This window comes from Haliaeetus leucocephalus, unplaced genomic scaffold (assembly GCF_000737465.1).
Source record: "Haliaeetus leucocephalus isolate CR32 unplaced genomic scaffold, Haliaeetus_leucocephalus-4.0 Scaffold1, whole genome shotgun sequence".
Lineage (NCBI taxonomy): Eukaryota > Metazoa > Chordata > Aves > Accipitriformes > Accipitridae > Haliaeetus > Haliaeetus leucocephalus.
The window spans coordinates 4563751-4576349 of NW_010972437.1; the positions used below are offsets into that span (position 1 = coordinate 4563751).

The window sequence follows — 12599 nt, forward strand, 5'->3', positions numbered from 1 at the left end:
GGTGGGGTGGGGGGGGGGGGGGGGGGGGGGGGTGGAAAGCACCTTTCAGACTATTTTTATCCTATTTTGAGGCAAGATGTAAGCATGTTCAGGATCTCTTCCAGTCAGAATAAGTTCTGGCAAGTGCTCAGCAAGCTTCATAATTAGGCTACTTCCTAGGCCAGCAATCACAATGCTTCAACAGAGGTAGAAGGCTTCTGCTGTGTGTAGCTGGTACTTCAAACAATGCAACTATACTTTGCTGGAAATTAACCTAATTCCTAGTTCTCTCCTCCAGAGCTCAATCCCTCCTGCATTTCCACCAATCCTATCTAGGTACTTCCATCATATTTGCTTTTATCTCAGCATCTAAATTTTTCAGAGAAAAAAACCCAACCCTTGTATTAAGAGAAATTTAACCTCTGAAACACTTCATATTGTAGAAGAGGCATTGTGCTTTTGACTGGAATCTCAAAGATAAAAAAAAAGCCTGACAAACTTTTTTCTTAAATCCTTGTTTTCAGGCCTATAATACGATTAGAACTGCACACAAAGACCTTTTTTTCTTTTTAGATCTTATTCCAGTCCTTCTTCTAAGCTCCAAGTACTCAAAAGAAGAGTTACTGTTTCAGTAGAAAACTGAACAGCATTCAAATTTCAAAACTGAAAATGGAGCTTGAGTTTTTGCTCCATATATCTTGTTTCATTGGGAAAAAGCCATGAAGTTTAGCCATGTTAACAAAAAAAGGAGACATTCAGGCTGTAAGAATTTTGCTTTTCTTTATAAAAGCTGTGGAACCTGATTATTTGCGAGAAATCTGCAAAGCCTACAGATCTGTCCCAGATAGCCACTGTACTGCTCTACTGGCAGTTTGTTCAACCCAGCCTGCCACCAAGCAAACATGTTTAAATCTCTTTTGTGGAATGGGGAAAAAGTAGTGGCAAGGATCTAAGAGATTCTAACATTTGAGTGAAAGCTCATCCTTTCATGCTGATTGTTAGCAAAGCACTAAGGAATATTTTACATTATGGCAAGCAAAACAGACACAAAGCTTTCAGTGTTGTTGCTGCCTCTGCATAGCAGGAATATAGCCTGATCCAACTTCACATTTCTGAAGTGTAAAGCAAAAAGAAAACTTTACAGGGAGGTTTTATTATTCTGTTTTAAACTTACTTCTTTTCAGGAAACTCTGCCTTGGAATTACCATTACTATGTATCAGCTTACAAAAGATGTTTAGCCATCTCTAAATCAGACCATTCTCAGGCCTCTCTCAGAACAATGTGATGCGAGATTATTCTGTAGTTTTATAAAGCTCTATTTCACTCTTTAGTCTCCCACATGCAGAAGGATAATACAGTTCATGCTACTGCAGTCTTCCTTCCTTGGTAAAGTCTTTAGCCTTAGAAAACAAAGCTTCTTAGGTTTCAATAGCTATTATTAAAATGAAGGGTGCATTACTTGCTTTAACTTCCTGTAACCGTATTTAAAATACATAGTTTCCCCCACTCTGCCCATCCCGTTTGGACAAACTAGGCCTTCATCTTCTTACTGAGACACAAGTGTATTTTCTTACATCAGACAGTGATGTATTTTATTCACAATCCACCACAATTCCATTCCCCCCCGCAACCTTCCCACACATAATCAAAGATGCTAGTAAAAATATGACATAACTGGAACATACTGAAAGCAAGAGCACTTTTTCAATAAACAAACATTTATGTTTCTTTATATAATCATGCAAAGCTGGATGAAAGCGTGTTTGGTTACAAGCAGCAATAGCAGCAGCTGAAGTCCCCTCTCAAGCCCTTCTAATTCAAATGAAAGATGCATAACTTCCAAGAAGGTATCTTTTTATTATTACAAGAACATTAGTCATCTTCAAAGTTCATGTTAAAACATTGCTGAGTAATGGGATGCTAAACCAGACATTCCTATTCAGGGACAGCAAAGCCGAAGAGTCACGCTGGAAAAGTGGCATTTTATCCACAGACTTTAAAGACAAGACTGAGAGGGGTTGTTGCAAGCTTTTGGATGCTGCAACTATACAGAGGCCCAAGCAGCTCAGCAGCGCTCAAAAATGAAGAAGATAGAGAAGACAACATGCAAGAGAATTTCTGTCTAGTCAGATTCATATACCTACAGAAGTTCTCAGTGGGATTGAAGTAATTCAGCAAACACATTCTTTTCCCATTACATGTTATTTTTCCTCTAAAAACTGCCCTCAGAAACAATCAAAAATGTTTGAGTCCTTAAATACTCTGTTTGGGGGGAAAAACAGGATGAAGTCACACAGTTTTCTCCTTCCCCCCCGCCCCCAATGGACCAGTAAGGCAATTAAAAAAGAAGACAAAAACTAAACACCTACTCCTCCCAAGCACTCTTCTACTGTAAGGCCAGAAGAGACAGAGACAGTGCAACGTGACAGAAATCATATCAGTTGTACTACAACGCATATTCAGGACTCTCGCTGTTCCTTATCAGAAAAAGTCTGTCCCCAAAGAATTCGTTATTTATGCCTGTACATAATTAATCCTGTAGATGTAGATACACCATTCTCCACTGACCCAAAATAGTGCACACAACCACAGCTGCTACCAGCCAGAAGTGGAATACCTTGTAAGGCATTAGTGAATCATTCTTAAATCTTCTCCCTTTTTCTATTTACTAGGTCAAAACACTGATCTGAAGGAGGGGTTTTACACAGCTTTTTAAAGTGACTTTTACTCTATTTATCCTTCCCATACCTGAAGGTTGAAAAGTCACTAGAAATGATCAGTCTCTCATTATACTGTTTGATATCAAAATTATATTTATAAGACAGAATTTGCTAGCTGAAACATTCTGTGAAATCAGCATCAGTAAAATAATAGACCACTATATATACACACACAATTCTATACTGATAATCAAGCCAAACTCCATTCCTTGGCCTTCTCCCAGATGCTATCAACTGGCAGAATTCAGTTTGCCTAAGCATGTAATTACACATTGCTAATGTTACAGACATAAAGGGTATTCAATCCTTCTATTGAAGTAAAGCATGTGGAATGATGCCTTATCCAAGAACATGCCAAATTATATAGATGTCTTGAAACAAATTAAGACTAGAAGGCAACATCTTTATCAACTTCTTTCCCACTTCCTGTCTCTCTCAGAAGGTTCTCTGCAGCTGAGGACTTCTCCATATCCTTCAGGTCATGCACATGCAAAGTTTAGTAAAATGGAGTAAGACCAAGTGAACAGGTGAATTTAGGAGAAGACAGGACTCATTTACTGAGCATGCTCAAATTCACTATGCACCAAGGAGTAGATTATAAACCCGCAGTAAATATTTTTATGCCACTATCTTTTATAAAAGCATGATGCCTTAATTACTGTTTGACAGCAACTCTCAGTAAGGGTAGGGATTGTGTGGTAACACTACATTAAATCTCCAAACTCTCCAGATTATTGTTTCCAGAAGAACAAAACTGAAACCTATGTAGCTCATATCCAAATGTGCAAATAAATCTCATTTATGATCAACTGATATGCTTATAGAGGCTGGAAATACCGAAGGAATGTTCAGATAGAAGACTTAAGATAGGAGAACACCTGAAAATATCTTTAGCTAAATTTACAAGAAATTAATTCTCACCTCTGAGGAGAAATCATGATTCAAATTCAGAACTCAAAACCACATCTTTTATGGCATAAAGATGAAAAAATTAATAGATGAATTTAAACAATATAAATTTCTACCAGCTATTCTATCTGCTATTCTTGGCTGCAGAGCAGACACATGAAGTCCTACGGCATTTGCATGGACAGCATAACTGAGGAAGAAAGCAGTAACAGTTTCTTAAGTTTTTAGAAACATGACAACCTGATTTCTTCTTGAAAACACAAGCGCTTTTTTGGTACTTGTCTTCAGAGCAGCCAGCTCATTCATGTAAACGAGTTGTACACGTATGAATTTTCAATTAAAGGATGACTGGCAAACAAAAACATCAGCGGTTATATATCAGTCTTGGATAGGCTTGACTTTTCACAGGAACAGGAAACTTTGTTCTTAGGAATTTAAAAACTGCAGACTAACAGCACACTGTTGTAACTAAGTTGTAGCCAAACCCATTTATACCCTATACTGTCTACTTTTCAGGACTAGATTCATGTTCACCTGGTGCATTTTTTCCTTCTGAATGTTAGATTAAACATGCTCAGTAATAGAAAGTTTCCAAGCAATCCCAAAGCTCTTGGCTATTACCCCTGTTTTTGGTTGGGGTTTTTTTTGCTTTTTTTGCCATGCCAAGCAGTCTTTCACCACACAGATGCAAGCCCCAGGCCAGCCCACGTGATAACAAAAGGTAGTACCTGACCTGATGTTAGGTATATAGGGGATGCGTGTATTGCAAAGAGAAGCTAATACACCCTGGGATAGCGGAAACACACACTAGAATGGAAAGAAGTTCTGCTTGGGGATAGGGAGCCAGGATCCTCCTCCAGCAACTGCCTCACTGACTTCTGCCTCCTCATCTCTGTCCTACCCTCTGTTGTGGCTGCTGCCAAGGTGGGCTCCGGGAAGCCATGCTCAGGGGTCCTGCGCATCAGCACCTCCCCCTCTTGCTCACGTTTGATCCCTAGGTCTGTGGAGCCGTGTTGGATCGGTGAGCCAGGTATGCTTGAGTCAGCCTCGTTTGAGAAGTCAAAGCCATCTGGGATTCAACATATAACATTTTAGTGCTTTTCTATTCCTTTCTTGGCATTCCAACCCAGGCAGGGAAAATAGAAGATTTATGAGGACATGGAACAAACACAAAACACTACCCATGCTTAGTTAAAAGTTGTGAGAACATCCACAGAAAGGGACAGGTGGGCTATACTATAGATCAGAGACTAGCAAATGAATATATAATGGCAACTACAGTGAAGACAAACATGACCCAGAGTCCTGAAAACAGAAGACAGCTACTTGTTGTCCTGGACATCCTCATTCAGCTGAAGACCAGAGGTCATCAAATCCTTTTGCACATGATACAGGAGAAAGAAAAAAGAACGAGTACCACAGGAAAATATGTAATCCTTGTTTTCAGATTCTTTTATCCTCAGTTTATTTTTAGGTTATTCTACTTTTTTTACCTTCAGCCATTTATGCAGCTTTTTTTAATCCATGTTTTATACATGCAGCAACAAAGCTTTATAAGTATGACAAAGTGATTTCAAAGCAAGCTTTTTGCTATGCCTACACTGAAGATGTCATCATATCAAGGTAAATATTACCACATACTTATTTTTTTTCTTCATACAGTCAAGCACACTTCCATACAGCATAAGTACTCACTGAGGAAAAGTAAGGACTAATTTTAAGCTATCCAAAGGTATTTTATGACATGGCCCCTCTCTAAATTGGGCCATATGATGGTAGGAGTGTGATGTTCAGCCTTTCCCTCTCCCACTGCCTTCAGTAGCTTTAGGTAGCTGGAACCCTATCAAGGTCAGGATAATACCATTCATTCCCTGAACTATTTATGATGGGAGGCAGTTGAGTTTTAGTGTGGATTAAAGAAAGAACTCAAATCCTAAGCCAAACTCTACCCCTACAAATTTACGCTATGTTACATGGAGAGAAAAAAAAAGAAGTCTTACTGAACATTTTCCAGCTCCTCCATTTTCTCACCTACCTCATGGGTTATCACCAAGTCAAAAACAAAACAAAACACCCCAAATGTTCATGTTCATGCAGTGCTCTGAAGATGTAAAATACTATATGTTGTTTTGGGGTATCACTTCTCAAAAAACAAACAAACAAACGAAACCCAACCAACTGTTCTGCAAACATTCAAACTCAGAAGCCAGATTACAGTGATGATGATGAATACAGTACACCACAGTATTTGCTCTTGGCAGAGAAAGCTCACCTTCTCTCCTCCAGCGATGACGACGGATAGAAGCTGTTGTAATAGCAGTCCGAGAAATCCTCGGCACTGTTGGAGTAACTTCTACCTTCAGTACCTTCTGGCCTTCTTGCGATGCATCAGGAGCATCAAAGGGCAGTGAGTTCTTCATGGCATTTGCAACCTAAGATAAAAGTAAAATGCTGTACTACTGCTGTCCTAGACTGCACTAATGGCAAAATTATATCTCTTGCTGGATACGGAAATGGAAACAACCAAGATTTGTTAATTATGCCAGATCCCATCCCCAAGATTCAGTTTTTAACTACGTTGAAAAGCTCATCACAAACGTATTCCCAAAAATATAGCTGATTTTTCTCCATTTTTTTAAGGTAATTTATTTTGTTCCACATTTGCCACCTGTACTGACAGAGGTACCAACCTACATAGGAAGGTCTCCATCCAAAACAGACTGCAAAATGACAAGGAAAATACCATTTATGTTTTATGATAAGAATGTCATAAAACTAGGTCACAAGCCAAGCCAATGCAAACAGCATATGACCTTGTGCATGGTGGAGACAGGGCCAGTTTCCACCTCCCCTAACCCATAACCACCACCCCACCCCCCATCCCCCGCAAAAAAAAAAAAAAAAAAATAAAATCCCCAAAACCTAACCAAGGGGATTAGACTGCGGGTACCTGCAAGATTTTTTTAAAAAAATTGCAACCTAAGCAATGAGCATCAAATCATTAAAATGCATTAATCGTTACTAGATCTAATTTTTTATTGTGATAGCCTATTATCAAGTCAGAAGTTTTGTTTTGCAGCTTTGAAGAGAACAAATGACCTCTTTTGGCTTTGATGCTTTAACTGCTTCTTTGAATTTCCCATAAAATGCCTTTGTGGCATTAGAGGTTTACTTTACAAAATAAAAAAAAGAGCAACTTTCAGTTAATATTTCCTAGTTTATAAGTAAATTGTTCAAAAAGTGAACTTGTGTACCAACTCTTGAAGAGCAAGCTGGGTCTCTATGGCATGTGCAGTGTTCAACAACAAAGTTGCTGCACATAAAATGCAATTTAAAATATAAATAAATAAATAAATAAATAAAAAGAAACCAAAACAAAACGCCCCACACCCCCCAAAAAACAAACCCAAAGTGAACACACCTTGATTTTCCAAAATCTTATTGACTTTATACAACCAACCAGCAATAAAAATATTAGACACATTTTAAACTTAACATCACAACTTCATTCATAGACCTCTTATGCTTCACTGACATCTGACTTCCTACATGCTCTTTACTTCCTCTCTAATGAAGACAGAAGATAAAGAGGGTCAGAAACAGTTAGACTTAAAATAAAACAACTGTGGAAGATGTAACTTGCTCATCTCTACAAAATCCTACTTAGCAACAACTCCCACCATTATCTGGGCAAGCTATTCTCTCCACTACAGTTTACAAGAAGCATTATGAAAAGCAGCTTTATGTAGCCTCCCAATGGATTTTCTCTTGTATCACAAAATAAATTGATTTTGCAACTTGAGAGAACAGTTCCCTATATGGCAAGGGAAACATGTAGTCTACTTGTTAGCTTACGGCAAAGGCACATATAACCTATTTTAAGACACAGATAAAACTATAAGGCTGACTGTTCTGTCCACTCAAATGAAATACAGATCTAATGTAGAATATGCATCTTTGCAAGATACTCCACTTTTCTGGCAATGCATACATACATTTTTCTTCCTTTTAGACCATATTATTTTTCTAAGAACAGGCATTTTGTTTACTGTATAAAGACTTGTGGCTAGCTGATGGAGTAGTATCAACTGTTTAGCACATTACTACAATCAAGCATTTCCTAGTTTTATGTTGTAAGCAACATTTTCATATGTTCACCTCAAGCTAGTGACAAAATTAATGCACTTTTAAATGTCATCAATGTTGTCTTGATATTCTGAGGTTGCCTGAGGCCTTGGAAATGTAAGTGACATCCAACAAATTCCTTCAACTCCCAAAGCCCACACACACCAAATCTGCTTAAGTTGTCTTTTGTTAGCATTTGCCAAAACACAAACTACAAGAAATCTACTAAACCACTGGAACAGCCCCTATTGGCAGAACTTTGTATTATTTGTCTTGTGAAGGTCTCAGATAAAGTTTGATAAAAAGACTATATCAATTCATATGGCATACCATAAAAGCTCCGTGAAGTAAGGGTGTTTATTCACACTATAATAAAGTAAAAGTGACTTTCCTACAAGTTATAACAGGCAAACCATCCAGCAATCATGAGAAGAAATGAAACTGTTTCAGACAGTAAAGCACAGATCACAGAATATTAACCAAATCAAAGACTTTTCACTTCCTGGTGGGCCAGAATGGGTGTCATATCCTGATCTCCAGCTGCTGTTGTGATCCTGTAACTCCCCACTAAACATCTTCTCCACTGCCTTCCTGTCTGACTTTTAACCAGCAGAAAAGATTATTGGCACCATCACAGAAACGCTTATCATTCTGCCTTCCACTTGTCCAACATTGCCCTTTGCTAGCTAATTCTCTCAGCCTCAACAATTGTTTGTGAACCGCTCTCCTATTCACACATAGGCCTTTTTCCACACCATCCTCTTGAAATGGTACAAACTGTATTCACCCTATCCTTGATGACATTAAAGACTTCAGAAACTCATTTCTGCTGTACTGAACCAAAGCAGGTCAAGTTCAACAGTATACAATGGTTTGCCTTCCCGTCTCCTATTCACTGGAGTTGTGCCCTCTTTTGAATAGGTACCCTTCTCAGTATACAGGATTAAAATCTAAAAATCAGTAGCAAAGAGCTTCTGCAACAAGACCAGAAAAGTGACAGACAGAGCACTTCCGCTTGTTGAAGCTTTTAACAGCTGGCCCCTTCTAACAGCACAAATTGTACTTCTGGGGACTGAGGAGAACCATATGAAGGTAAAAATCAATGCAACAGTAAAACTTTGAAACAGCCTGAACAACCAGTTTGAATGAGTCACAGCCCTCCTCTAACAGAAAAAAACCCAAAACTGCGATCCTTTGGAATGCAAAAAAACTTGCTTACTATGTCTAATCCAGCACTGAAAGGCAGGAAAACAAACAGCATAATTCAGACTTGGCAAGCCAAGTTTTCAACTATCAATGACAAAGGAGGGCTCGTTTAAGGCCAGACATCCACTCTTGCCTACCAGAAAGGAGGTCTAACAAAAAGAACATCCAACAAAAGCAGTAAGTACCATCAACAAAATACACTGGGTAATGATGCTGTCACAATAGGGACTTGCTGATCCACGCTTCTTGTGTACCAAGCTAAGAAAGCCTGTGCGTCCCTGCACTGAAGACAGGGATTTGTCTGAAACAAGTGCAGAACTCTTTGTGTTCAGAGGAAAAGACTGACTGACTGGAACTGAGCTACTCCCCAGGTCCAGAGATACTTTTCTTTTCCCAGAAAAAGCTTTCCCCTTGCATTACTTCCTGCCCTTTCCAGAGCAGTCTCTGGATAACAGTGAAAGACCACCGCATCAACATTACATAGGTATTACATAGCTTTCTGATGCTTCTACTTCGGGGGTTTTTTGGGGTTTTTGTTGGTTTTTTGTTTGGTTGGGTTTTTTTGTTTTTTTGGTTTTTTTTTAAAGTCCACAGGCAATATCAACCTATTTAAATAAGAGCATGGATCTGCTATACTGTCAAAAATATTTCTCCAAGAGACATACCCAAATACAGGGACCATGATGTTTCTCATTGTAATGATGACTGATGGCATTCCCATAATTATACACGTAGCTTATGTACAGATATCTAAAAATAATCCTAACTTGGGGGTTTGCCTGAATATTAAATGGACTTCAAAGAATTTGCTGCTGTTAGGAAATCCTAGGTAGACGCTGAACTTGAAACTTATCTAGGATGCTGCACAGATATTTTATTTGGTGCCAGTAGTTTTAAGTTTAAAATACAAAATTTTATAATGCTGCTAAATTATATACATCTCCTGGAGAATGCAATGAGGTGAAAAGACTCCAACCTTTGAAAAAGTCAAGTCGCTTGAACATACAGCATGAGGACAAGGACATGCAGGTCATTTTTTAATAAAACTGACAATTTTTTAAAGCTGCTTTTAAAAAAATTGCAGTAAAACAAGATAGGAATCAAGGCAATGATCAGAATATTAAGAAGAAAACCCCACAGATGTGCCTGCACACATATGCATGAAAAACCTGACAGGTGGGGAAAGGGGAAAAATTGGTGATGTCATGACATTACTGACACCAGACAATGGGATGCAGAGGCAATTGTAGCTTTGGAAAAACCCGAAGACATTCTAGAAGATTAGAACAATTAGAAGTAATCTTTAGGGACAAACTGATTAAAAATGAACAATAAGGACTGAAAATTGTCATATCATCAAGTTCCAGATCCTCCTACACACCTTTTAAATGTAGTGGTTTGATAGGGCGGCCCAATTCAGCAAGTTCAATATTTAATTTAAAACTTTCAATCTGATGGAGCGATGAGTCATTTCCAAAAGGAACCAACTATTATAATAATTCAATGGATACCAAGCATTTAAAATGCAGCAGTGTCAGAAAGCCTGTAGATAAATTTTACAGCCAGTATTAATTAATCAAGAGAATTTTACGTAATTTATTGCAGAAGAGGGGGATCTCAGATTGCCACACAAAAAGATTTGTCCCAATCTACTCCTTTCTCAATTATGTAAAAAGCAGTAAAATTTTACTGCTGTTAGTTCAGAGGAGCACTAAAGGCTTCTAGCCACAATTCTGATGCAGAAACGGAGACAGTAGTCTATTTTACTTTATTCTCCTTCATTTTCCCTCTTATTTTGATCCTCATTCCTATATCTGACAAAAAATAAAATCCCTCCATTCTTCCTTTCTCTCTGTCAACCTCCTCATCCTTCCCAAACAGATCCACCTGCATCCAGCCCAGTTTCACCACTTTCCCCATTTAATTTCTCTCTTTTTATAATCGAAACAGCAAGTATAGTGGAGACTGAAAAAAAAAACAAAACCCAAAATCAGAATTAATTCCATTCTATTGCTGCTCCTCCAAAGAAGGTAAAGATTAAGACCTGACTGACTTTGATCAATCAAAATCTGACATTGACTCTGGAGATGAAGCTCCTTTTCACTTCCAGCTCTATCCTGTTGTTGCTTTTTCCACTGTGTTACCAGTTAAACCACACAGCATGTTCTCAGCCCCACTGAAGGTCTAGAAGCAAACACCTTTTTTGCAACCAATGTCCTATGACATATAATCATTCGGTTAAGCTTCTTTAAATCACTCAGCAGTAGCTTATGCCAAAACAACATAAACATTTTGATCCAACTGTAATACATTAGAAAATCCTAGCTTTCAGCATCAATGAGTCCTAGGAGATCCCAACACCCTAGCTTAATACTCAAGCAGAAAAAGCATAGTATAAATAGCTATGTTGAAAACACCAACTGTTAATAACCACTTGCATTTGGGAGTGCAGTAAATGGCCGCAAATGCTTTCATTACCAGTCAACTTTGGAAACACATCCATACTCCTGTTAACCAAGCCCATACATTGCAATAGATTGTTTCTTACCAGCAGAGGCTGTGAGTAGAGTTCAAGCTGTGCTCTGTAAATTATGTCCTCTAATACCTCCTGGCCAAGATCCCACTGACCATTATATCTAAAAAGTAAAGAAAGATATTTATCTTTCATATCTTATGAACTCAAACTTGTCTTTTTTCTGCCCAAATCCAGCTCTTCACCTCTGCTTATGTACACTCCAGCCCCTTCACTTCTTTTAAAAAGTATAGGCAAAGCATTTTTTTATCTTGTTGGTGTAACAAAAAAGCTGCACCCTATCGCCTCCAAGCAAGACAAAGTTGATGCCATAATCAGGACAAACTTAAAGAATAAAAAAAAAAAAGGGGGGGGTGTCAAGATGTAAAGTTTAACGCTACTTAGCGGAACTGAATTTCCATCAGAAATGTATTTTTGCTACCTCAGAAGCTATTGACATTCAAGAGGTCTGCATTTCATCAGGTTATCTTGGCATCCAAGCTCATTATGCTTGTGAACAGAAGGTATCTGGTGGTAGTGGAAACTTGGGAAAAGATGAAGCCAGAAGCCTAACTCTCTTCAGCACCTATTGCTGGCCACCTAATTCAACGCTGACAAAGACATTTTCAAATTATCAGTTAGCTGAGCGAGCAAGTAATGGGAAATACCCTAATCAAGTTATAAACTTGTGTTACGAGTTTAACTATTTTTTTCAATCATAAAGCAACAGCATTTATATTTTTAGTTCAATTCATGTAAAACCAAACATTTCTCTTTATATAAAAAAACCCATCCACTTACATGGCATAATAGACACCTGTGAGCAGCTGCACCATGAAGTCAGGGTCTAACACCACTCTACCACAGTGTTCCTTCCAGCGTTTCTCATGCTGCCGTGGAAATCCGCTCACACACAGCCTGCAAAAACACACCATTGTAACAAAATGTTAATTCCACAAAGACTACAAATATCTTTACATCACAGCCATTTTAGTTAATTTTTAAAATTTATTTTTCAAAATCTAAGTACACAACATATAACATTCTTATGTTGCTCTCCCAACCATTAAAGTAGTTTTATAACAGTGCCTTGGGATGTGGCTTGCTGATAATCCAGTGTTATTCCCATATAGCCATTAACTCCATC

At 38.2% G+C, this 12599-nt stretch overlaps 1 protein-coding gene across 4 annotated transcripts in view; it reads right to left on the reverse strand.

The window, feature by feature from the left end:
• The window catches only part of FAM126B (family with sequence similarity 126, member B), a 54209-nt gene that overhangs the window by 2435 nt on the left and 39175 nt on the right, over positions 1-12599 (reverse strand). For 3 of the 4 annotated variants that reach the window (XM_010564684.1, XM_010564676.1, XM_010564668.1), the window contains exons 10-13: positions 12254-12370; positions 11489-11576; positions 5882-6041; positions 4511-4678 (exon numbers count right to left, since the gene is read on the reverse strand). In XM_010564684.1, coding sequence (XP_010562986.1) covers positions 4511-4678; positions 5882-6041; positions 11489-11576; positions 12254-12370 — 533 coding nt within the window. The remainder of the gene's footprint in view (positions 1-4510; positions 4679-5881; positions 6042-11488; positions 11577-12253; positions 12371-12599) is intronic. The other variant, XM_010564694.1, reaches the window with a different exon arrangement.